This window comes from Capra hircus, chromosome 9 (genome assembly GCF_001704415.2).
Source record: "Capra hircus breed San Clemente chromosome 9, ASM170441v1, whole genome shotgun sequence".
In the NCBI taxonomy this organism is placed as follows: domain Eukaryota; kingdom Metazoa; phylum Chordata; class Mammalia; order Artiodactyla; family Bovidae; genus Capra; species Capra hircus.
In genome coordinates this window covers 89,411,583-89,437,781 of record NC_030816.1, presented here as the reverse complement: position 1 = coordinate 89,437,781, position 26,199 = coordinate 89,411,583, and the positions used below count along the sequence as shown (strand labels likewise).

Here is a 26,199-nt window from a genome sequence, read left to right as displayed (position 1 = left end):
ACTGGGGGGGACTTTGGAGATGAAGATGGGAGCCCAGTGGCTCAAAGAGAAGAGAAGTGTAGACGGTGGGGTCTCCAGCCCCGCCCAGAAGTTTTCTCCTGAGAAGAGGCCGCGGCTCCAGCATGGCCTTGTCACCAAAACTGGGGTCCAGCTGCTCACAGGTCAAAAGTCAGAAAACAGGCAAGCTTGGTGACAAGGAAAGTTTGCTTTATTCTGGATGCTGGAAACCAGGGAGGAGTGTGACTCCCAAAAGCCAGCTCCCACCCCTAATCCCCTGACCGTCTTGCCACTGACCGTCAGTGGGCGAGAGCTTCTAAGGCGGAGTTTTAGGGTGTACAGATGGAAGGAGGGGCTACATCAGAACAGCACAGTCAGCTCTGGCCGTCACTGGTGGTCTGAGCAGCAGCATCTTGACTGTTTTAAGAACAATTAATCTTCAGTTCAGGGCTTCCCTAACGGCTCAGTGGTAAAGAATCTCCCTGCCAAGCATAAGACGTGGGTTTGATCCATGGGATGGGAAGATCCCCTGGAGAAGGACATAACAGCCCACTCCAGTATTCTTGTCTGGGGAATTCCGTGGACAGAGGAGCCTGGCAGGCAGAGTCAGACACAAGTTATCAGCGAAACAACAATGACTGAACTCCTATCTAGTCTCGTGAGACTGCTCTTCTTTGCTTCTGCATTTTCTCACTTCTCTGATTAATCTTATTCTTGGCTAAAGTTTTTCCACAGACAAAAGACAGTGGAGGGCTTGGGGGTGGGAGGACCATAAGGTTGAAATATTTGGGGGTTGGGAAGGACAGGACTTTAGATGAGTCTAGATAAAATTCCTCCTATGAAATTGATGAGAAAAGCAAGACTAGACAGCAAGGTTAGTGATTAGTCCTGGATCACACAGCCGGTTAATTGAAGAAACGGTGCTATAACCTGGTTCCATAACTTATGGTTGAGGATGTTTTTCTGCTAAAAGGTGAGAGAGTGATAAAGAATTCCCAATTTTCTTCAACTGACATAGATGCTAAGTTTTTAGAACTTTTTATTGAACTGCAACATAAAGACAGAAAAGGTACAATTATATGTATATAGTTTGGTGAATTTTCACAAACTGAACACACCGATATAACCAGCACCCAGACCAAGAAACAAACCGCCACCAGCGTGGACCCCCAGGGGACACATTGCCATCACATTGCCATCACTTCCGCCAAGCGTGACAGCTCCCAAAACCATAGGGGGATTTTATGTGCTTACTTACATGTGATTCTCTGAAGTTTTTCTTACAAAAGTATCTTGTTCATGTAAGTTCTTCAACAGTACTTAAGTGATGATGGTAATTAATAACAGTCCATTCTCAATAAATGCTTACCATCCTTCCAATGAACCAGGCAGTATCCGAGTTTCGATTTCCCACGCATTTTAACCGGCCAAGTGTCAGTGGTGTGGTTACTGGTTGGGACGTTCTTTGGGGTCCAGGAAAGACTTCCACATTCCCATAGTCATGCTGCTTTCCCTTCCTGCCTCCCTCAGGCTTGGTAGATGGGGTTGCTTTTCTATTGACCACCTGGGGCAAGGGTCTTGGGGATGGAACTGGGGTGTAACAAAGTAGTGAATAGTTTGTTATGGATTCAGAGTTTCCTTGGACTCCATGAAAATTCTAGATTTTAAGCATCATAATGCATCCAGCTTCCTCCTGACCCTCTCAGAGGGAAGAATGTAGGGTAAGACTGTCTGGTCACAGAGAACAGATTTGTGAGCTTGAGGGTGAGTTTAGCAGACGCTGTAAACAGTGGGCGCTTGTGAGGTCCACGTACCTGATGGGAGAAAGCCTCAGAGGGTTTGGCGTGGAGCTGGGCAGAAGGCAGTCCTGGATCAGCCCTGCCCTGGCACGCAGACACCCGTTTGAGTCACTTTGCATGTGGGCGGTGACCAGGAGGCACTCACTGAGCCATCCCGAAGCCTTCCCATGTCTGAGGAGGCCCAGGGTCCCCTGGAGAACTCAAGTCATGGAGAAAACTGAGCCCAATGAGAAATGATCAAAAGGAAGCTGAACGTGGAAAAGACAGAGTTTGGAGAAACGCATTTTCTCATTTGGAAAAGGACAATCATTGTCATCAGATAGGTGCCCCCTGCATTTTCCTTGCTGTTCACGGGCCCTTAGCAACCGCCTCTCATTGGAACCATCACCTCCTTTCTCAGCCCCGACACCCAGCTTGGAACTCTAGAAGCTCAAGCGACCATCTCGAACTGAACGGGACATCTGTACCTGTTGATCCGACTCAGACGATTCAGGTCCAGATGCCTTCACTCCAGCCTGGCGGCCTCCCCAGAGGGCACGTCCCTGACATCCTCCCAGACCTGCCCTTCGTCTGTTGTGCCTCAAGGCAGTCGGCCGAAGGACTTAATTACTCTTGGTTTTTAGAAAATTCACCAGGTGGGTGGCTGGAGGATAGCAATGAATAATTAACAAGTGAACACGACAAACCGCAAAAGAAAGATGCCTTCTAGGCTCCATGCAATGAATGATTTTATTCTTGATTTGCTAACTAGAAAAGCTGCGGTGATTCCCTTTTGCCTGACACCACTCAGCCAACGTCTTCGGCTGCTGGGTTGTGCAGCTTTTATATAGTTATGCGAAGCAGTTTATTGGTCCTGAGTGGTTATAACCCGGGCCCGTAATGAGGTAGGTGATGGGGAAACATTCCGCATTAATCAGTGAGGCAATAACAGGCCTGAACCTGAAGGGGCTGAGCACAAAGTTTCTGTGCAAGGCCCCGGCTTCGAGACGGCTCTCTTGGCTTGAGGGCTAGAGTCCACAGTCCTGCTGGCCCACAAGCCCCAGAAGACGGGGCGAGACTCTGGGGCAGCGTTCAGCCTTCCTGGAGGGTGCGTCCACCCAGCGTTTGCTATGGCTTCAGTGGATAAAAAAGGTTCACTTGGGAAATGCAGATGTTTTATGAAGAAATAATACTTGTTGTGGTCCCACTAGAGTAATACCCAGGAGACCCCAGGGGCCCACCAGAGGAGCCCACCACCTCTTCTCCGAGTCCTCAGGAGTTTCGTCGACGGGACCACTTGGCCTCAGCCTTCATGGTCTCCTGCAAGGAAAGAAGCCCTCCAGAGCGCAGGTGAAGGAAGCCGGGGGCCCACACCCTGACCGGGCCCTGAGCCCTGGGCCTGCGTGGTCTGCAGGGAGGGAAGCCTGGGACCCACACCCTGACCAGGCCCTGAGCCCTCAGCCTGCGTGATCTGGAGGGAGGGATGCCTGGGGCCCACACCCTGACTGGGCCCTGAGCTCTCGGCCTGCATGGTCTGGAGGGAGGGAAGCCTGGGACCCACACCCTGACTGGGCCCTGAGCTCTCAGCCTGCGTGGTCTCCTGGGGGGAGGGAAGCCCTCTGGAACAAGTGTGAAGGAAGCCTGGGGCCCATACCCTGACCAGGCCCTGAGCCCTGGGCCTGCGTGGTCTGCAGGGAGGGAAATCTGGGACCCACAGCCTGACCAGGCCCTGAGCCCTCGGCCTGTGTGGTTTGGAGGGAGGGAAGCCTGGGGCCTACACCCTGACCGGGCCCTGAGCCCTGGGCCTGCGTGGTCTGCAGGGAGGGAAATCTGGGGCCCACACCCTGACCGGGCCCTGAGCCCTGGGCCTGCATGGTCTGGAGGGAGGGAAGCCTGGGGCCCACACCCTGACCGGGCCCCAGGGTTTGTGAGGAGAGCAGGCCGCATCACCAGGGACCCACACACCAACATCTGTTCCTGCCCCTCTCAGCTGGGCTCTGCAGCTGCCGAAGGAAGACCCCAAACCCACCCCCGGATCAGGGCCTGACAACGCAGCATTCTGTTCCCACTTGGTGCCCAGTGTTTACATCCAGCCGGCTCAGGGGCCATCGCAGCCACGCCTGGACATCGCAGCCACCCCTGGAGGACATCGCACCCACGCCTGGAGGGTGGCCCCTGAGCGCGCCGGCACCCAGGACCCGTCCTCCGCGAGGCGCTGGGTCCAGAGCCGCTAGGATCGGTGAGCAGACGTCCTGTCCTGCCTGCATAGCAGGCGGATTCTTTACTGTCTGACCCACCAGGGGGAGCCTGGGGCATGGTAGAATTTTCATTTCCAGTCTGTCCCCTTCCACCAGCGTTTATGAACCATGAACACATTTTAGGGAGGCTGGGCCCAAGAGGTGTTTGGAAGTGGCCTTTGCCTTCAGGAAACTGAAGGATTTAATGATAAAATAGACTTCCTTACAATTAACACCAAAAATGGCGCATGGGTTCTGTTTAAGAATAATGAAAAATTGTTCTGGGTCTAAACAATGCCAGCTCTTCCTGACAAGAGCATGTATGTATGCAGTGCATAGGAACTCTTTAAAAAGTTATTATTGAAGTGGAGTTGACTTACAATATTAGTTTCCAGTGTAACAAGGAACTCTTAAGTTGGCAGACTTAAACAATAGGATAAATCAGGGGCTTCCCTGGTTGTGCAGTGGTTAAGCCTTCACCTTCAACACAGAGGTTGGGGTTCAGTCCCTGGTTGGGGAGTTAAAATTACATGCTTCGTGGCCAGTAAACCAACACATAAACGAGAAGCAATATTGTAACAAATTCAATAGACTTAAACAGTGGGGCAAGTCATATATAGGTGATTTGTTTAATGTGAGAGGCACTCTGTGTTTCTAAAAGCTATAAACCATGACTGAAATCTATAGACTAAGCATCAGGAAAGGGGGATAAACGATGTCCAGGCGTGGGTGCGATGTCCTCCAGGCGTAACATCTCTAAGACAAACAGTTGAGGTTGACTTGTCCCCATAAACTGGCTTCACCATCTAGAAAAATTATGCTGGAACCTCCAGCTACTGCTTGTTCCCATAAAAATGGAAACTTTTTTTAAAAGTTTAAACAAACAACTAACTTCTCAAGTTGAAAATCACTGTGCTAAGCCGTGTGAAATATCTTCTGTGGGTGATGATACCATCTTCTATATTCACACCAAGATGGCATTTTAAAATATACGGACAGTGTGACTGAAGGTAATGCTATTACTAATAAGAAAGAAAAGGAAACCACATTTTCATAAGAGGCCCATGAAAATAAAGGCTTTGTAAAGGAAATCTCCAGTAATTCCCAAGAAAGGTGGGGAAAATATTTTTGGATTTAACTTTTCAAATTGAAGTTTCAAGGCCTTTCTGTAGAAATGTAGCTTTATGACTGGTATCTTGTGTACATACATGCTATAAGCAGGCCCGTCGGTCAGGTCCACTGACCTGTGTTTCTTACAGAACCGGACTTTCCACTTGGGTGGAATCTGTGCGCTGCGTCTGAATCAGGGTCTCCTGAGAAGGTCCCTCTCCCCGCCCCCACACCTTCCCTCTCTGTTCATTGGCGAATGAAGGGCGTGGTGTTAATTAGACGGTTTAATACTTTAGTGGTATCCTGCTCCCATGGAAGCTGCCCCAGGGAAGTTTGTCCTTTAAGCAGTGAAAGTGCTGAAAAAACTGTGGGGCGGGGTGGTGCTGGGAGACTAACTCCCAGTTCTTCTCTAAGGGTCTGCTCTGGGAGGAAGGAAGCGTGAGAACTGGCAGTCTGATGGGCCCTGGGGGCCAGCCCCTCCTAGGAACGCTTGTGCAGAGGCCGGTCTTTCAGGAGAAGCAGTGGGCCCACAGGGGCATCCCAGGAGCCATGATTCTGGCAATGACCGAAGTGCTGTCTGGCTGATTCCCATCCCCAGAATCCGTGTGCTCTGGGATATCATCAAGGTTTGGGAAAGAGAAGCTTCCTTTATGGCCAGGACTGGGCGTGACCAGGGCTGAAAGTGAAAGTCGCTCAGTCATGTTAGACTCTCTGCGACCCCAGGGACTATACAGTCCACTTCTCCAGGCCACAGGACTGGAGTGGGTAGCCTTTCCCTTCTCCAGGGGATCTTCCCCACCCAGGAATCGGACCGGGATCTCCTGCATTGCAGGCAGATTCTGTATCAGCTGAGCTATGACATCATGAGACTGTAATTATGCTCATGACCTCCTCTGTGTCTGAAATTGTCTTGCTCCTGGACCAGCTCGTGCTCTGACGAAGTCAGCATGTTACCTCCCACGGAAGACATGGGACTCAGCGTGTCTGAAAGGTCAGTCTAGGGTAGCCCGCTCCAAGGTTCCCTAGGCTTTGACTTGCTGTAGTTCACACAGCTGAGTTAGCGGCTGGTTCTGGCCCTGTGTACTGGATCCTCAGTCCAGATGAGGGCTCGCATCTCAGGAACCGGGCACTGGGTTCGTTCACGGCAGTGGCGTGGGGCACACACACAGCGTCCTGCTGGCCTCGGCTGCTGCGGGGTCTGCAGAGCTCACAGCTCCCCAGAGCTGAGGACTCCCGCCTCCTCCTCCAGGGACCAAGACCCGCCCCTGGCTTCCATCCTCAGGGCCAGGACCCCTCTCCTTGGGGTTGCTGGCTTGGGAGCATTCCAGGATGTACCAGTCTCCTAGGGACTCTCTATGACCCACGTCCCTCCTCCCACGGAAAGGCTTCAGAGTTTGTCTCCAATCTGGTTTTCTTTTTAAAATTAGAGTCTAGTTGACTTACAGTGTTGTGTTAGTTTCAGGGGTACAGCGAAGTGATTTAGTTACATACACACATACATACATACCCATTCATTTTCAGATTCTTTCCCATGTAGGCCGTTGCAGAATGTTGCCTAGCGTTCCCTGAGCTGAGCAGTACGTTCTTACCCGTTGTCCATTTTATATGCAGTAGTGTGTGCCTGTCAATCTCAACCCCCAGTTTACCGCCCCGCCCCGACCATAACCCTAAGTCTGTTTTCTACATCTGAGGCTACTTCTGTTTTGTAAATAAGTTCCTTCTCACTATCTTATTTAGATTCCACATGGAAGTGACATTCTGTGGTATCTGTCTTTCTTTTTCTGGCTTATTTCACTGCGTATGACAGTCTCTAGGCCTACCTGTGTTGCTGCAAACAGCGCTAGTCGCCTTCTCCGCGTGGATGAGTAACGCCCCACTGCATGTGTGTGTCACGCCTTCGTCTGCTGACGGCCATTGCTCCCATGTCTCGGCTATTATAGGCGGTGCTGCGGTGAACACTGGGGGTGCACGCACCTTTTCAAGTTAGGGTTTTCTCTGGAACTCTGCCCAGGAGCGGGACTGCGAGATCATCGGGCACTCTGTATTTCTTTTTTTAAGGAACCTCAGTACTGTTCTCCACAACGGTTGCACCAGTTTGCATTTCCACCAACACACCCTCTCCAGTATTTATTATTTGTAGATTCTTCGATGATGGTCCAAGCTATTTTTAATCCCTGCACACATACCCCATACACTTTTTTAATTGAACTATTTGCTGCCATCAGCACCTGTGAGAACAAGGCAGGATAAACACGTTTCAAGTGGCTCCAGAAGGACTTTTATTCAGGAGAAAAAGCTCAAATATGCATTTGGTTTCTCAGTGAAATTTTAACGGGAAAGTGGATGCATAGTTGAAACGGAGTCCGAGGACAGCATGTGGACCCCCCGGTCAGCCTGCCAGGACTAGGCCTCCTTCGATGACGTTCCCCCAACCACCCCACCCCAGGAAGAGCCGTGGTCTCCTGGGCTCCGCGGTAGGAGCAGACCCAGGCTGATGGAGTTGCCTGGGAGCAGTGTTCCCCGCTTCTGTTCTCCGCCGGCTTCTCTGACCGCCCCCTGCACAGGCTGGGAAGGCCAGCTTCGGCCTCTGAGCCCTGATTCCAGGTGAAGCGGGCTCTGGTCAGAACACACCTTCTTCTCTCGAGCCTCTGAGAGGTTTACTCCCAAGGTGGGAGAAGGCGGAGGTGGCCAGAACCTGGACACCAGTCCAGCTGGCTTGTCTGACTCGGCATTTCCTACACTGGTTTTGTGAAATGCTACCATTAGCACGTCACACACAGCTGAAGGGGGTGTCCTGTTCAATAATGGCAACTTTCTCAGAGATAGAAAAGAAGCATTTTTAACTTTGTTTAATCTAGCTTCCATCATTATTTGAGCCAGCCTCACCCACCCCTATCCCCACCCTCACCCCTGCCATGCACAAACACAAATGTGTACACACACACACACACACACACACACGCGGCTTGAAATACATATTAAAACACTGAACACAGTTTGAGAACATCACGATAAATTCCAAAGACTGAATTCTGTACCAGCCACCACAGATCCACGAATTCTATACGTTGCAGGTCAGAGCAGTAACGATGCTGAAGGCACGCACACTCACTTTGTTGATTCTGCCCTGCTCACGACTCTTTTGGACCCTCATTTGGAAGCCCCTTCCTAGCCTGTTGGCAGCCTTGATAGCAGAGGCAACCCATTCCCTGCAGGTGGCTTCAGTTCAGAAACAAGGTCACTTGGCAACAAGTATCTCCTTTCCTCCTCGACAGCTTCTCGCAGCTTCACACACGGAGAAGAAGGTGGGTGAGCAAGTCGAGTCTCCCCACCCCTTCCCTTTCATCCTTCCCTCCCTCCCTCCTTCCCTTTCTTCCATCCTTCTTTCTTCCCTTTTTTGCTGATGAAAATTCAGTTAACCATCAAGTTAGGAAGAAGAAACAAGGGAATTTTATTGGAGCCGAATTGAGGATTATAACCCAAGAAGCAGAGGCTCAGAATGCTTGGAGAACCGAGGCACAGTCGTGTATATTTGAGACAAGAATTGTACATCAAGATAACACACTGCTACTTCACATAAAGTTCACCAAGGATCCATAGTCCAAGTAAACACGTACAGAGCAAACAGCAAGTCTCCGAGACCCTCGGCGGAGCTGGGAAAGAACACTCTACTTTTATGAAGTTTCATTGCTAATGTCAGAAGAAAGAAGAAAGTTGACCTTAATGGTTGCCCAGGCCCTCCCATGTTTGAGGAGCTCTGGTTAACATGTAATGAGATGCACACGGCCCAAACACACACACACACGGAATTATATGTTTAATTGTTTTCTTGTCCTGCCTTAAAATAATACATCTTATTTTATCACTTTCTGCCTTCTTCCCTTCTTTCCTTTCTTGTCCAGACTGGCTACCCTGAAAACGCAGTGCGTGTCACATTCACGCCTGTTCCCTCAACTGGAATCGCCCAAACCCCACAGAATTTCCAGCAAATAAATTTTTGTCGTTTTACATGATTAATTATGCATGAATGATACAAATATGGTCAAAGAAATGGTCACAGTGGCCTGAACTTGGAATTTTTGATGAGAACATAGGACTTTGGAATACTGACGTTTTCTCCCAGAGGCTGTGACTATTTTCACCTTTTTTCTAGGTTGTACCAAAGCCTCAAGCTTCATCATCAGTTTTGGTTTTTCTCACAAATGATCCTTTTTTTTTTTTTTTCTTTGAAAGTTTAGAAAAATGTTGAATCTTCACTTTCTGTTTCTCTTGTAAAATGTGAGGTGCAATCCTCAGACAACCATTGCTATCACAGAATGAGTTTTTAAAAACTCCAATTTTCTTTCTCAACTCTTTCTTGTAAATGAGCTGATATTTGAACAAACTGGGGGCCTCTGAAACACTGCCAGGCCCTGGGACTATGAGGTGGGCCCTAGGAGATGGTCACAGAGGCCCAGCCTGAGTTCCTGAAACTTCTCAGGCCAACAAGACCCTGGCTAATCTCATAACACCACTGTTCCCAGCTTTTTACACATGTTCAGATTCATTTAACTGTAGAAACTTGGCCATTTTTGCTCTGAAGAGTGCTCGCTTTGTAGCCAACAGGGTCCACTGTGGCTCTGTGGAAGTGTGGCGGTGTCCCTGAAGGCACATTTAACTCTTTCTCATAGAAGGAGGTGCGCCGGTGAGCTCCGAGAAGAAGAGCGTGGGGACAGGTGGGGCTGGGTCTGCAGGCAGCAGAGATAGACGCCTTTGTGCAGAGGCAAGCATCGGCAAGACCGATAACGTCCGGGAGGGTACAGACCACAGACGACCTCAGGACCTGGCCTCCTGGGTGAAATCCCCACCAGGCTGCCATCGGCCGCCCAACCTCGTTTCTAGCAGTACACTTTATTTCTTTTTATTGAGTATAGTTGCTTTACTTCCTTCCCTGAAGTTGGGGCTTCCCTCACAGCTCAGCTGGTAAAGAATCTGCCTGCCACGCAGGAGACCCCAGTTCAATTTCTGGGCTGGGAAGATCCACTGGAGAGGGGATAGGCGACCCACTCCAGGATTCTTGGGCTTCCCTGGTGGCTCAGCTGGTAAAGAATCTGCCCGCAATACGGGAGACCTGGGTTTGATCCCTGGGTCAGGAAGATCCACTGGAGAAGGGACGGGCTATCCCCACTCCAGTATTCTGGCCTGGAGAATTCCATGAACTGTATAGTCCATGGGGTCACAAAGAGTCGGACACAACTGAGCGACTTTCACTTCACTTCATAATTGCTTTACAATGTTGAGTTAGTTTCTGCTGCACAGCAAAGTGACTCAGTTACATGTGTGTGTATGCGAGTCACTCCAGTCGTGTCCGACTCTTGTGACCCTATGGACTGCAGCCCGCCAGGCTCCTCTGCCCATGGGATTCTCCAGGCAAGAACACTGGAGTGGCTGACATTTACGTACGCTTGTTAATCCCAAACTCCCTCTCTAACCCTTCCATTATTCCCTTCCTCTAACAGTTTCTGGTCATCCATCTCTAGAAAAGAAAACCTTACTGATGGCCGAAGATGAGCCTCCAGGGGCCAGTCTGAAGCCCCTGGTGTTCCGGGTGGACGAGACCACCCCTGAGGTGGTGCAGAGTGTCCTCCTGGAGCGTGGCTGGAGCAAGTTTGACCAGCAAGAGCGGAACGTGGAGGACTGGAACCTCTACTGGAGGACCTCCTCTTTCCGGATGGCCGAGCACGCCAATGTCAAGCCCTGGCAGTGCCTGAACCACCATCCAGGCACCACCAGGCTCACCAGGAAGGACCTCCTGGCCAAATGCCTGAGGCACATGGAGCGGCTGTATGGCACCCCACTGTACCAGTTCCTCCCCCCGACGTTTGTCATGCCCAGCGACTACAGCAAGTTCGTGGCCGAGTACTTCAAGGAGAAGCAGGCGCTGGACGCCAAGCTCAGCTACTGGATTTGCAAGCCCGCAGAGCTCTCTCGAGGACGAGGAATCATCATTTTCAGTGACATTAAAAACCTGATCTTTGCCAACACATGCATCATACAGAAATACATCTGCAACCCTCTACTTGTCGGGAGATACAAGTGTGACCTCCGCGTCTACGTGTGCGTCACTGGCTTCAAGCCGTTGACCATCTACATTTATCAGGAAGGGCTGGTGCGTTTTGCCACAGAAAAGTTTGACCTCGGCAATCTCCAGAACAGCTATGCCCACTTGACCAACAGCAGCATCAACAGGTCGGGGGCCTCGTATGAGAAGATCAAAGAGGTGGTGGGCAGCGGCTGCAAGTGGACCCTCAGCCGCTTCTTCTCGTACCTGCGGAGCTGGGACGTGGACGACCTGCTGCTCTGGCAGAAAATCAACCGCGTGGTGATCCTCACCGTGCTGGCCATCGCGCCTTCCGTCCCCTTCGCGGCCAACTGCTTCGAGCTCTTCGGATTTGACATCCTCGTCGACGACAACTTGAAGCCGTGGCTGATGGAGGTCAACTACAGCCCGGGCCTGTCCCTTGACTGTTCGGTGGACGTGTCCGTGAAGAGGAGACTCATCCATGACACCATCGAGCTGATTCACTTACACAGTCTCAGAGACGGGAGGAAGGAGAGCTGCAGGGCTGCAAACGGAAGCCCCGACGTCCCCCTTGCTCGGGAAGACAGAGGTCAGGGCAGCAACCTTCCTTACGAATCCTTCTCAGAACTCCGGAGCAGAAGAGCTTTCAGTAAGGATGGAACTCCTGGGAAGAAAGCGGTCACAGAGTGCCCTGAAAACCAGCACACCTGCCAGCCCCGAGAAGCACTGAGCAGGCAGAAGGAGGTACGCCCGCTGACGAGGGAGCCTCCCAAAGCCAAGCCGAAGGCCAGGGCCAGGCACCCGGCCCTCAAGACGCTCATGCCCCGTGTGTCGCTCATCCAGTCCCACGGCCGGGAGAAGGGCCTCACCCTGTGTGTGCAGCCGGACGGTAGCTGGGTGCCCGGTTCCCAGGCAGGCAACTTTGTTCTCATTTTCCCTTTCAATGAAGCTACTTTCGGAGCATCTAGGAATGGACTCAATGTCAGGAGGATAATTCAAGAGCTCCAGAAACTAACGCATAAGCAGTGTTCTCAAGCAGCAGAAGAGAAAATAAAAAGAAAATAACATGACTTCTTGAAAACCAAGAATTCCTCTGCTGGGGAAGGCAAGTGGTTCCGTCCCCACCTCAGTTACTTCCCTGAGATTAGAGCTGTCGATTTGTACATAAATATAAAAACTCACAGTAGAGCATGCTCGGGTGTGGTTCCGTTCCATCACATCACAGGTCTCTTTGCTCAAATCTCTCAGAAGAACCACACAACCCTTACCTGTACTTGGAAATGCCTTATTACAGTTATACTGTGCATTTTTAACATGAAAAAAGATTGTATTTAAAAAGGTTCTTAGGTGAAACCAGTACAAGAAAGGCCAAAGGTTAGCTCTTTCTTCCTTAACAGACCAGATTTTGTTCACAATTAATCTTGTTAATGATCAAACATTCATCTAGAGTGCGTTACTGAAAGCTTCCCCGCAAACAGTCAAATGACTCTGTTCTTTATGGATCCTAGGCCCTAAATCAGACACTGTACCAAGTATCTTCCCACTGGGGACATCCATCAGCCATGCGTGGAAAGTGTCCCCTCTCTGCTGGCTTTGTCACTGTTAGATTACCCTCCAGCCCTGCAAAGTCTGAAAGTTCCAGATTAGGCAAGTTACCATTCCTGCCAGATAGGAGAGACACAGAGCTCCAGTATTTACTGTAAACGCCTTGCTGAGCAGCCAGACACGAAGATCTTGAGCTGTGTGATTCTATTTACACGAAATGCCCAGAGTTGGCAAATCCGCAGAAATAGAAAGTAGGTTGGTGGTTTCCAGGAGTTGGTGGGGGTGGGGAATGACAGCCAAATGACAGGGTTTCCTTTTGGGACAAAAATGTCTGGAAATAGAGTGGTGATGGCTGCACAACACGTATAAATGTTTAGGGCCAGATAAACGTGCCAAGTGCCACTCACGGTAAGTTGCATCTTGCGCTTGTTTTACCACAAAAAAGTCAACACAGGGAAAGAAAAGTCAAGATTGAATTATTGAGAGTTGGGATGCATAGCGCGTGATGCAAGTATCAAGAGCCAAATGCAAGGAAGTAAGGACTTGGGACTTTCCTGGCGGTCCAGCGGTTAAGACTCCACACTTGCAGTGCAGGGGACACAGATTTCAATATCTGGTCAGGGAACTAAGATTCCACAGGCCTCAAAGCTGGGCTTAAACAAAAAGGAAGTGAGTAGCATTCACTTCAAGATAATGATGACTTCCTGTCTTGGGTGCACGTGGAGGGGCTTCTGAAATGACCAATTTTATTATTTGACCTGGACGGTTCAGAGGAAAAGGCTAAAGGAAGGGAAAGAGTTACAGCAGGGTTAGTCCCGACACTGCGACGCATTTCTTATCCGTTGCCTGATTTCAGGCATCTGTGCCTTTATTGCGCCACACCTTGTTCCGGGAAAGACTGGAAGGAGTCAAGAAAAGTGCATCAAGGTGGTTTTGAGCTTACCTGTCAGCCAGGCTTCCCAGGAGGCGCTAGTGGTAAAGAACACCCCCCACCCCACCCCCACCAAGGCAGGAGATATGAGAGACACGGGCTCAGTCCCTGAGTCAAGAAGATCCCCTGGAGAAGGGAATGGCTACCCACTCCAGTAGTCTTGCCTAGAGAATCCCATGGACAGAGGAGCCTGGCAGGCTGCAGTCCATAGGGTCACAGAGTCAGACACGACTGAAGAGACTTAGCATTCCTCAGCCAGGTTCCTATATTTCGTCTGGCAAATAAAGACAGGAGCCTTTTCCGCAAATGTCCAGGTCGTCTGATGAGACCAAAGCATGCAACATCCATCACTCAAAAACCAGAGATGAGATCTCAGTCTCCCTCAGTGTTTGAAATGCTGGCTTCTTTATTACAAGCCAGGTTTTAACGACTCTTCAGACGTGAACACGAACCTTACACAGGTGAGCAGAGCATGTGTTATTAAGGAAAGATGCTCTTGTTTGTGCATTCGGAGTTTTTGGGGCTAGAATAGCCTTGGGCCATTCAAAAATCCAAAACCTGGGCTGTACGTGTCTTATAGTAAAGGGTAGGCCAATTAAACTGAAATAATAACAGACCAAGAATTTCAAAAGAGATAGGAAATGTTTTTGCTCATTTCCTAGAATTAGCATCAGGGTCACTGATGTGGGGTGGGATGGGGGCTGGGGTATGTGGAGGAGAGAACACAGACAGCATCTTGCTGAAGTGGAACAGCAAAGCCCCAAGTTGGGAAACCGAGGAGTTCTCTAGAAATACGTGGGCCTCCACTCCCCGAGGAGGGAGGAGGCACGCATTTCCCTGTTCCTTCATGACAGACATCTGCAAACCTTGAGCAGAGCGTGCATGTCGGGCAGGGGAGCCCCTGAAGGGTGGGAAGGAGGCAGCCCACCAAGGACCCAGGAAACCTGGGCCGGGCATGTCGGGGGTTCTTTTTGGCCTCATACCCCCAAAACAACACACCAAAGGAGCGGGCAACCCAGAGAGGGAAGTGAACACAACCCGGGGACCGGTGACCGAGCAACTGCAAAAACGGTCAGTCACAGAGTCAGGGAAACAGACTGGGATCTTTGGTTCTGAGAGTCCTCCGGGGCCTGGGAGAGTCTTACAGCTGAAAGGCAAGGTTCTTCTTTCGTTTTGAAACTGGATTGGCTTGGGCTTAGAGGGAACCAGCAGAGAGGGAACAGGAAATCAGGGTCAGGATCTTTTAGAAGGAATGAGGAACGAAGGGGCTTCTTCCTGTGACACCGAGGTCACTCTGGGCTGCGTGGGACGCCCACCTGCCAGACTCCCCCGAGCAGAGCCTCTGCGGGCACGCTCCCGCCACCTCTGGTCCACAGGTGGGGAGGCCGCAGGGGATCGGGTGTCAGAGCCCCGGGCAGTAGGCCGACCACTGCCGCCCTCGCGGCCATGTGGGGTCTTCTGCCCGTGCGTCTCCTCTCGCCTCACCCTCTTCCTGTTCCCAGCCACCATCCACCTGCAGGCTGGCTGCTGACACAGCAGCCGTGGAGGCAGGGGAGGATGCTGGGCTGGACTTCTCAGCTCCCCGCAGGGAGGACCAGTCCGGTGTTAGCTGAGCCGCCCCGCCCCGCCCCCCTGCTCCTGAGATGCTGAGAAGCTGATGTCCCGCTGGAACAGGAAACAGTTGAAGTGCCCACCACCAGCCCTCCACCCTTCCCTGGAATCCATCAGGGGACCACAGCAGGACCGTGTACTGGACCGTGTAAGTGACGCAGACTCACCTGGCCACGGGGCAGGGACACCTGTGTTTCTCAGCGCGGGGAGAGGGCCTCACGCAGAGGGGTGGGGCTCCCGTGTTCCTGCAGGGCTCCGCCCCCCTGGGACATGGAGGCTGGACCCAGGGCGGCCGCGCTGGGCTCTGAAGGAGAGCAGTGGTGACGGGGGTGAAGATGCAGCAGGTCCCAAGGGAGGGGACTGTCCCTGCGTGGGGAAGCCTGGCTCCTCCTTCAAGCCCCCCTCTGGAGCCCGTGGCTGGCTCCTCCTGGTTTCCCCACATGCCCGTCAACCCCATGCTGCGAGGCTGTCGATGCCCTTCCAGCCAACTCAGCTTGCTGCAGACTGCTGCAGGTATATGGATCTATGCATGCATGCAGGCTAAGTCGCTTCAGTCATGTCCGACTCTGCAACTCTATGACCCACCGGACTCCTCTGTGCATGGAATTCTCCAGGCAAGAATACTGGAGTGGGTAGTCATTCCCTTCTCCAGGGGATCTTCCTGCCCCAGGAACGGAACCCGAGTCTCCTGCCTCGACAGGCAGACACTGAGCCACTAGGGAAGCCCAGATTTAAAAGCACGTTCTAGATTTTGGGAATCAGAAGGAAATGGCTTTATAAGCTTGTTCTGATGTGCAGCATACCAGTCCGCACAGCACACACAGGGCTTCTGGGTGACCTGTCTTATTCTGACCCACGATCTCATGTGCGTGGCTGTTGGGAAGCATTCTGCCCGTTCGGCAGATTATCTCGTGTTTGAACACAGTCTGTCCACAAAATTGTATGTTGCTTTCTTCCCCTGATCTCCACAAACAGCTAGAAGTCCTTTAACTTGGTAGAGCGGTGTTTTGTTTTGCTTGCTTTAATGGAAATTTCCAGGATAAGCCAACTCACAATAGTCAAAGCAATGAGTGAATCCATTTCTGGCTTTTCCCTGATGGTGGTCAGAAGGTAAAGAACCTGCCTGCAGTGCAGGAGACTTGGGTTCAATCCCTGGGTTGGGAAGATCCCCTGGGAAAAGCAACTCACTTCAGTACTCTTGCCTGGAGAATCCCATGGACAGAGGAGCCTGGTGGGCCAGTCCGTGGGGCCACAAAGAGTAGGATAAGGCTGAACAGCTAACACTTTCACTTTTTCTATTTTCAGCTTTTTAGCAGTGGGTTGGTTTGGTCTGTTACATCTGACAAATGACCTCACCTCGTGGTATCTGCCTCCTGGGTGGAAAAGGCCCCATCCAGTGTGACTGCAATAGAATGCTTTGATTTTCAAATCAAAGCCAAGACCACACATTACTCTTGAGTTACTTCAAAAAGCCTCACCCAACCACTGAGGCTACTGTGGGGTGTGCACCATAGACTTTAGGACTGAAATGATCCCAGGCACTAACATGATACTTCACTTCTGTCGCATGAAGACATGGGCACATACAAACATCTCATCAGAAGATTTTCGGGAAATTATTCCTTTCTTGTATTTTGGGGCTCTCTATTCCAGTGTGAAAGTCAGTTAGGTGCCAGTTTCTGTCTTATTTTCTAGGCTGCCTACAAAACAATAAAAGGGGCAACTCTCATTGCCTTGCCTGTGAGATTTTAAAATGCAGAGTTTCAGGAGGTGGCTTACCACCCACACAGCGGCGGGCATGAGGCCAGGTCACTCAGACCCTGGGTCAGGCTCCCCGTGGGCGCTCCTGCAGTGGCGTGAACTGGTGCCCTGAGGAAAATGTTCGGGATGGTCAGGCTAAGCTGGTGTAATTCAGGAGGAGAGGACCAGGGGCCAGCTGCAGGCAGAGGCAGAGGCGCCCAGGGCCCAGGGAAGGCTGCCCGTCACATGTAGAGCTGGTTCTTGTGGTGGGCAGAGAGGAAGGGGTCTGGCCGGGGCCCTGGAGTCATTGTCTGCGAGCTTCCTGTTCTCTGGCTGGACTAGTGTTGATGCAGCCACCTTTCCGAACCAGGAGCCCGGGATCAGGCTGTCTCTTCCTTTATAATTTCTGGATGACTTGGGTAGTCCTCAAGTTTTACATGATTTTTCACCATTTAGGGCCACAAATATTAGTTGTTTCTTTTTTTTAGTAAATAATGTACTTGGAAGGTTACACATAAATTGGAAGGTCACAAGCAATGTTGGAAGTTCACAGGCAAGGTTGGAAGGTCAAGGTGATGTTGGAAGGTCAAGGTGATATTGGAAGGTCACGGGTAAGGCTAGTTTTGAAGGAGAAGCTACTTCCTGTCCAGGATGATGTTTCCAGCCTGATCCCTAACCTTGACCCTCCCGGAGGCGTCCTTGGTCTCCTGGTGGCCGTCATGGTACACGGTCTTGGTGGAGCCATCGGGGTACTCCCTCCTCTTGAACTGGGCTGTGTGGATCTCCCGCTGACCGTTGCTGAGCACGATGGTCTTGTCACCATTCCTGGTGGAGAGAACAAGCTTGTCAGTGGCCAGCACTTCCCGTGGGGACCAGTGGGGCCAAGGGATGTGACCACCCAAGTCTGCACACCTCACCCCCAGATCTTGCTAGACAGGGGTACAGATCCCGCCAGGGTGGGAGCAGCGCAGGCACCTGCAGAGTCAGGCTATAGACAGGAGCTGAGCAGGGCCAATGGCGGCCTGGGGAGAGCTCAGGAGAGAGGCCGGGGTCTCGGGCCTGATCGGGCAGAGCTGCTTGCTGGGCACCGGACGGTAGCTCTGCGGGAGGAAGGAGAGGCCGCAGGGCTCCTCCCGGGGCGCGGGGGCCTGAGGCGGGACCACCCGGGGCGCGGGGGCCTGAGGCAGAATCACCCCGAGAGCAGGAGCCTGAGGCGGAATCACCCGGGAAGGGAGGACCTGAGGTGGAATCACCCGCGGAGCGGGGGCCTGAGGCGGGACCACCCGGGGAGCGGGGGCCTGAGGCGGGACCACCCGGGAAGGGAGGACCTGAGGCGGGATCACCCGGGGAGCGGGGGCCTGAGGCGGGATCACCCGGGGAGCGGGGGCCTGAGGCGGGATCACCCCGAGAGCAGGAGCCTGAGGCGGGATCACCCCGAGAGCAGGAGCCTGAGGCGGGATCACCCGGGAAGGGAGGACCTGAGGCGGGATCACCCGGGGCGCGGGGGCCTGAGGCGGGATCACCCCGAGAGCAGGAGCCTGAGGCGGGATCACCCCGAGAGCAGGAGCCTGAGGCGGGATCACCCGGGAAGGGAGGACCTGAGGCGGGATCACCCCGAGAGCAGGAGCCTGAGGCGGGATCACCCGGGAAGGGAGGACCTGAGGCGGGATCACCCGCGGAGCGGGGGCCTGAGGCGGGATCACCCGGGGAGCGGGGGCCTGAGGCGGGATCACCCGGGGAGCAGGGGCCTGAGGCGGAATCACCGGGGAGAACCTGAGGCGGGATCACCTGGGACGGGAGGACCTGAGGCGGGATCACCCGGGAAGGGAGGACCTGAGGCGGGATCACCCGGGAAGGGAGGACCTGAGGCGGGATCACCCGGGAAGGGAGGACCTGAGGCGGGATCACCCGCGGAGCGGGGGCCTGAGGCGGGATCACCCGGGGAGCGGGGGCCTGAGGCGGAATCACCCGGGAAGGGAGGACCTGAGGCGGGATCACCCGGGGAGCGGGGGCCTGAGGCGGAATCACCGGGGAGAACCTGAGGCGGGATCACCTGGGACGGGAGGACCTGAGGCGGGATCACCCGGGAAGGGAGGACCTGAGGCGGGATCACCCGGGGAGGGAGGACCTGAGGCGGGATCACCGGGGAGCGGGGGTCTGAGGCGGAGTCACCCGGGAGCGGCGGGGACCTGGTGTGGAGTTGCTTGGGCACAGCGATTCCGGCGGTGGTGCCGACACTTGGGGCTTCCGTGACAGGAGAGGGAAGCCGCGGAGGCAGCAGCCCGCCGCTGCGGGGCCCCTGCGCTGTGGGGAGGGGGCGCTGGAGGGTCTGAGGGCGGCCCGGGGTCGGGGCGGGGGGGGGTGCCGGTCTCCCTGGGCCTCCCCCGTCGGGTCGGCACCTCCCCGGGCGTCCTGGACAGCTGCCCCGTGAGTGCTGCTGCCGGCTCGGGCTGCTGCACACACGGCCTCGGTGGGCACACACCGAATGCCGGGGATTGTTTTCATGGCTGCAATCCAGTCATGACCAATGTCAGTGGAGGAAACACTTGAAAATGAGTGTCTATGGAGTGGGAGGTGGGAGGGAGCTTCAAGAGCGGGGACATACGTACAGCTATGGCTGATTCACCTTGAAGCATGGCAGAAACCTACACAGTGTTGTAAAGCAACTATGCTCCAATTAAAAAAATATTTTTTAAAAAAATGAGTGTTTAGATCCATGTTAGCTATGATCAATCAGATCAAGGTTATAAGACCAAACCTCTAGGGTCAACGAAGTTTTCTGCTATACTTATACAAATACTGCAACTTTTACAAAACTTAGATTAATCCAGAGAATTGACAACTGCACAAACCACAAATTCCGGAGACTTCAGACGGACACCACCTGTCCTGGTACCAACCTTTCCACACTCACAATGGTCCCATCTGGGAATACAGTCTCCTCGCGTCCGTCATTCAGACGCTGCACCGTCCCATCTGGAAACACGATTTCCTTTGAGCCGCCAGGGCAGACTTTTCCTGAAGAATACAGGTTAATTCAACAGATCTTCATAGCTAGAATATTTGTTGCATTATTTAGCTGTACAAACATATTTTACAGTGATCCGCTCCAAGAGGGCTAGTGTTCAAGATGTCCTTGTATCCTACTCTCATATTTTATTTATATTTGATTATCTTGCTCCAGGCAGGCCCATCTCCCTGGTCTCATTAAAATACATAATTTATATTCTCCCAACTTCACTCAAATTATGTCCTAATTAAAATTTTTCTTTCCTTCCATATGCTCTCTGGCTCCCTAAATCCTGCCTTTCAAGACCGTCATCACTCACCCCACAGCAAGTGGACCTTTGAAGGCCTTGGACCCTCGGTATGGCAGAGCTCACTGTCACTGTTTCCTGTGGACTTGAGGGGTCATGCCAGATGGTGAATGTTCGAGGGGAGAGAGAAGATATGGGAAAGCCTCTGACTGGAATTCCAGAAGAAGAAGGCAAGAACGAGGAGGAATGCAGATACGATCAAAGATAGTGACTGAATTTCCCAGACTGGATGCCAAAATGTGGCTCCACAGATCTAGGAGGTCCAGCTTATTCCAAGCAGAATAAATGAAAAGAAATCCAAGGGGCATGTTACGGCTTGACCTGTCCCCCACCCCAGAGTTCCTGTATTGATGTCCTGGCCCCAGCACCTCAGAACATGGCCTTCCTAGGACATGCAATTAGTCAAGATGACGTCATGCTGGAGCAGGGTGAGCCCTGATCCCACAGGACTGGTCATAGGAACAGAAGTCTTCAGGGTCAGAGGGGCATTGATCTTAATATATGCAGCTTATCCCCAAGAGGAACAGAAAATATAAACAATGGATGTGTGTGTTTGCATGTATACATATATGCACACAGAGAATGATACAGCAGATGTGGCAACAGCTTAAAACTTGGTGAATCTGAGTAAGGAGCATATAGGACGCTTACATTAAAATAAATACATATTTTTAAATTTAGGGCAAACAAAAAAAAGGGGGGCTGAGTAACAGTTAAAGAGTTTGCTCTAATGGATAAATACAGAATGCAGTGCCCAACAGAGTTCACATTCCTCTCAAGCTCACATAGAATCAGGACATTTAAATAGGAGTCAAACCGAAGAAAGGAGTCATACTCCTATGGTGGTGGTGGTTTAGTTGCTCAGTCGTGTCCGACTCTTGTGACCCCATGGACTGTAGCCGGCCGGGCTCCTCGGTCCATGGGATTCTCCAGGCAAGAATACTGGAGTGGATTGCCATTTCCTTCTCCAGGGGATCTTTCTGACCCAGGAATCGAACCCAGGTCTCCTGCATTGCAGGCAGATTCTTTACCACTGAGCTACCAGGGAGGCCCTCCTATAAAGAAAATTAAATCAGCAAAGTTAAAATAGAGGGAAAAGTCTCAGACTGAGATTCATGTCCAGGATCACACACACCCAATAGAAATATTTTGTCCCACCAGGATCCTCTGTTTTACTACCCTCAACAGAACACGAGGTTCTCTGCCCCCAGTCAATACCCATAACCAGCTGTCCTTGACACCCCCTTCTGGGCTGATTAGCCATATTTCCCAGAGAGAAAGACAGTGACCACCTAAAAGTGAGAGAACTAGAGAAGGGAGCGCATGGGGTGGTTTGCATGATAGCCAGCGAACCTATACTGAGGGTGGCTTTGGTTCTGCGGGCTACAAACTCAGAGAGATGGACTTCCCTGTCTCAGTGAGGGAAGGACGCCTGGGTTTGGTATCATTTCAACATCTTTGTTTTGAAAAGCCGAGGGCAGTACTAACCCACCTCCAATTATGTGTAAGGAACAACAGGATTTGAAACACTTGACAAACAGGAAACAACTTTTTGGTTGCAAAGTATAAAGGCAAATCAATGAACCTCTTGAATTAAACAGGTAAACTGTCACTGGCTCATTCATCAGGGACCCTGGTCCTTCAAGGCAGACACTGGTGGGTATTCACAAACTGGACCTACGGTCCCGGTGATCTCAGAGAGCATGTTATAATTCCACCCTCTCTCAGGACAGCTGTGAAACCAGGTACAGTGGTCAGGAAGGATATTAAATGATGGCACATGGGAAGTGTCCAACCCAGAGGGGGATCTATTTTCAAATCAGGAAGTGACACTTTGTGCAAAGAAGTCGAGATGGTGACCTCAAGTCTGACCTTCCTTCTATGACGGCTCTGGAGACAGGCAGCCCCATAATGGGGTGGAGGCTAAACGGCTGCAGTAAAGCCATCCCAGGGACAGTCTTTTGGAAATCCACAAAGCTCAGAGCAGGATCAGGACTTTGTTAGTTTCAACAGCAAGAGTAGCAACTCAAGAAGGTGGAAATGCCCATTTCACACAGAGCCTCAGTAGCTACAGGCGGCAAGAAAGACCTTGGGGGTACAATCTGTGCACTCTCTCAAAAATCCACTCCAGAGGCAAAATTCTCAAACTTCTGGCTGTAATGCTGATGTTGGTTGTTCAATTGCTCAGTCATGTCCCACTCTTTGTGACCCCGTGGACTGCAGCACACCAGGCTTCCCTGTCCTTTATCATCTCCCTCCCGGAGCTTCCTAAAATTCATGTCCACTGAGTCCATAATGCCACTACCCCACCGCAGGCCAAACTACAGGGAGGGAACACAGCCCCACCCATCAGCAGAAAATTGGATTAAAGATTTATTGAGCATGGCCTTACCCACCAGAGCAAGACCCAGTTCACCCCACAGCCAGTCCCTTCCATTGGGAAGCTTCCACAAGCTCTGATGCTTATCCATCAGAGGGGAGACATAATGAAAACCACAATCACAGAAAACTAATCAAACTGATCACATGGACCACAGCCTTGTCTAACACAATAAAAGTATGAGCCATGCCATGTAGGGCCACCCAAAGATGGACAGGTCATGGAGGAGAGTTCTGACAAAGCGTGGCCCACTGGAGAAGGGAATGGCAAACCACTTCAGCATTCTTGCCTTGAGAACCCCAGGAACAGTATGAAAAGGGCTTTTAAGTGAGTTAATTGCTGAGTCACCTGGCCGACGTCTGCCATGGAGAATTTGCTTTAAAAGTGCCCAGAGCTGGTAGCGTTAACCTTTCCCCAGGCAGCGCCCTGCGCATCTCCTGCCCATGGCCAGCACCTCTCCCCAGAGGTGCTCGTGGCATCACTCACCTGACTGCTTGTTGGGAACACGCCCAACTTCCAGAGGGCGGCGATGTGCCGTGCCTGCTCTCCCAGCGCCGGCAGAGTGTGTCTGCAAGCATCGGAAACACACCTGTGTTGGGATGCTGTCCGGCGGTCACTCTGCTGCTGCTGCTGCTAAGTCACTTCAGTCGTGTCCGACTCTGTGCAACCCCATAGACGGCAGCCCACCAGGCTCCCCCGTCCCTGGGATTCTTCAGGCAAGAACACTGGAGTGGGTTTCCATTTCCTTCTCCAATGCATGAAAGTGAAAAGTGAAAGGGAAGTCACTCAGTCATGTCCGACTCTTAGCAATCCCATGGACTGCAGCCTACCAGGCTCCTCCGTCCATGGAATTTTCCAGGCAAGAGTACTGGAGTGGGGTGCCATCGCTTTCTCTGGGGGGGGGGGGTCACTGAGCCTGGGCTTAATCTGTGAATCTAGTAGAGCGCTTCCTGCAGGGCGAGGTCTGAGCTGTGTATGGTAAGGAAAGTAGGGCTTTGGAAGAGGAGCTGGACATCAAAGCCCCCAAAATGGAGGCAACTGGGATGCCTGGTTAGTCTGGGGGATCACTGGCCGAGAGGTAGCCCTCAGCCTTTCACCCAGATGGGCTCTGGAACCTGGAACCTGCCAAGCTAAGCACCCTTGGGGGGATCTGTAGCTATCTAGACCCCCCTATTTCATGACAAGCGCAGTGAGTGTGAGCTGTGATCCCTGCCACCGAGAGCCTCACCGCCCAGTTCCAGATAACACACGAGCTCGTCTATGGTCATCTGTCCACACATTTGCCTTTTTAACAGGTCCCGTGATTGTGAGTTTCTGAGTTATGATGACTCCTTTGATTTACGATCAAGTGGAGAAGGACCAGGTGGGAAAGTGCAAGAGAGGAGGGGGAGATGCTTGCTGTTGGGGGGTCCCTGGGCTAAGCTGGGTGAGCCTGGGCCATGCAGCAGGGAGGGTGGGTTAAAGAAAGGAAGGCTACAGATACAAAAATCTGTTTAATGGGTGGATTTGTTTTCAAAGTGAAAACTTGGGAGGAAGAAATCTCAGTCTACTCCGAGCTCTGAGGGTCTGGCCCCATCAGTTGGTGCCGTCCATCCTGAGCGTCTTTGCTCGTTAGGAATAGAGGCTGAGAGAATGAACACGTGGAGAGAACTGTTTAAGTAAAGTTGAATTATTTGGAAAACTGTGCTCCCGAGGTTCAAGCGCAGTGCTTTCTTGTTTTGAAGTGAGTCTTCTCACATGGATCGTCTGTCCCAAAGTGAGGAAGCAGATAGAAGGCTTATTTGTCCAGCATCTCCCTCCCAGGACGCCTGGGTCCTGTCCTGCCCAGCAGCTTGTCTTCACCATTTACACCGAGCATCTGCACCCATCCTTGGTCTCTGCGTTTCCACACCATCCTGAGTCTGGCTAAGAAACAACTATCTGTTGCCCCAACATCAGGGAAACTCCGGGGTTCAAAGTGTGAAGGGCTGGGTAGGTTACAAGACCAACACCACATAGCTGTGACATAATGGGAGGCCACCTTCCAAACAGGTTCTTCCAGACTCTCCTGTTTGCATTAGTTTGCAACAACAACAACAAAAAGGTGCGTGTGGGTTAGCTCTGGTCACTGAGAGTTCGTATGGCAGTGAAATAGTTCAGCACTCCAACATTCACCCTCAGAAAGGGCCAGAGGCTTAGCTGGAGTGAAAACGCAGAGCCATCAGCTGACCTCTCTAATTAAAACCAGTAAAACAAGAGGGAAACAGCAGAGATGAGCTCTGCAGCCCTTCAGGACTCCCAGGGCCCTAGCGCTACCTCTTAATCCCTAAGCCTGGTTTAAAAAAAAAAAAAAAAAGTCAAGTTACATATTTAAAGAAGGCTTAAGAAATGTGTCAAACAGTCTGGTGATGTTTCGGTGCTAGAAGACAGTTATCAGGTTACCACTCTCAGAACCAAGTTAGATCCCAAATTGTCTGGACAATCGCCTTTCTGGAGAAGTTCCTGTAAAAACTCCAGATTCTGCTGAATCTCTTCCCCCCAATACGATAACTTAACACAACCCAGACATCCGTTCGTCCCATGAGCCTTGGTCAACGTGACCCCTGCTCCCTCCAAACACGTCCCGTGCCTCTACCGGTCATACCCAGAGTTCTCAGCTGTCGGGGCCTGAGTGCTCGACATGCACCACGCGGCACCGGCCTGCTGTGACCTTAGTCTGTGTAATAACCTGCAGCAGATTCTCCCGGCCTGGGCACAGCTGACAACTTAGGCCATATCGTCCTTTGTCGTGTGTGTGGGAATGGAGGGGGCACCCTATATATGCTGTAGGACGCTGACCGTGCCCGTGGCCTCCACCCTCTGGATGCCAACAGCCCCCCCACCACTCCAGTCATGACAGCCAAGAGTGACCCCCAGCATTGTAAATGCTCCTGGGGGCCAGTTGAGAACTGCTGATCTGTTAAACACGTGTGCCCTGATTTTCAGCTGTGGAAACTGAGGGCTCAGGAGATCAGTTCATTTCCCATGTTCACGATCATGGTCACCGAGAGTGATTCTGTCCCAGGCCCCTGTGGCTCCAAGGCCCGGACTTCCTGCTTCACCCAGCACCCAGCACCCAAAGACCAGCACTGAGCACCTAGGACCCAGCACCCAGTGCCCAGCACCCAAAGTCCAGCACCAAGCACCTGGCACTCAACACCCAGTGCCTAGCACCTAGAGACCAGCACCCAGTGCCCAGCACCTAGCACCCAGCTATGGAGAGACACGCTCCTTCTCCTACCAGACAGTGCAAAAGCCATTCAACTGAAGAAGAGAGAAACCATCTCCTTCCCTTTGACCTCCAGCTTATATTAGGACTGAGTCCCTGGCTCTCTGCCTGAGTCTGCTGCAGTGCTAATGCTAATTCTATAATTAAGGCACTTCTGTTAGGTGTTTACTACTGAGTAGGAGCACAGGCCATGCCCTGTGTCACTCGCTCTCATCACCATCCATCCAGTGAAGCTCATGGATGAG

At 52.0% G+C, this 26,199-nt stretch overlaps 1 protein-coding gene across 1 annotated transcript; it reads left to right on the top strand.

Moving 5' to 3' along the window:
- On the top strand, positions 3,733–12,367 carry TTLL2 (tubulin tyrosine ligase like 2). Its single transcript, XM_018053540.1, has 2 exons — positions 3,733–4,014; positions 10,642–12,367. Exon 2 carries the CDS (start codon positions 10,659–10,661, stop codon positions 12,246–12,248), a length of 1,590 nt encoding a protein of 529 aa, XP_017909029.1. The 5' UTR covers positions 3,733–4,014; positions 10,642–10,658; the 3' UTR covers positions 12,249–12,367.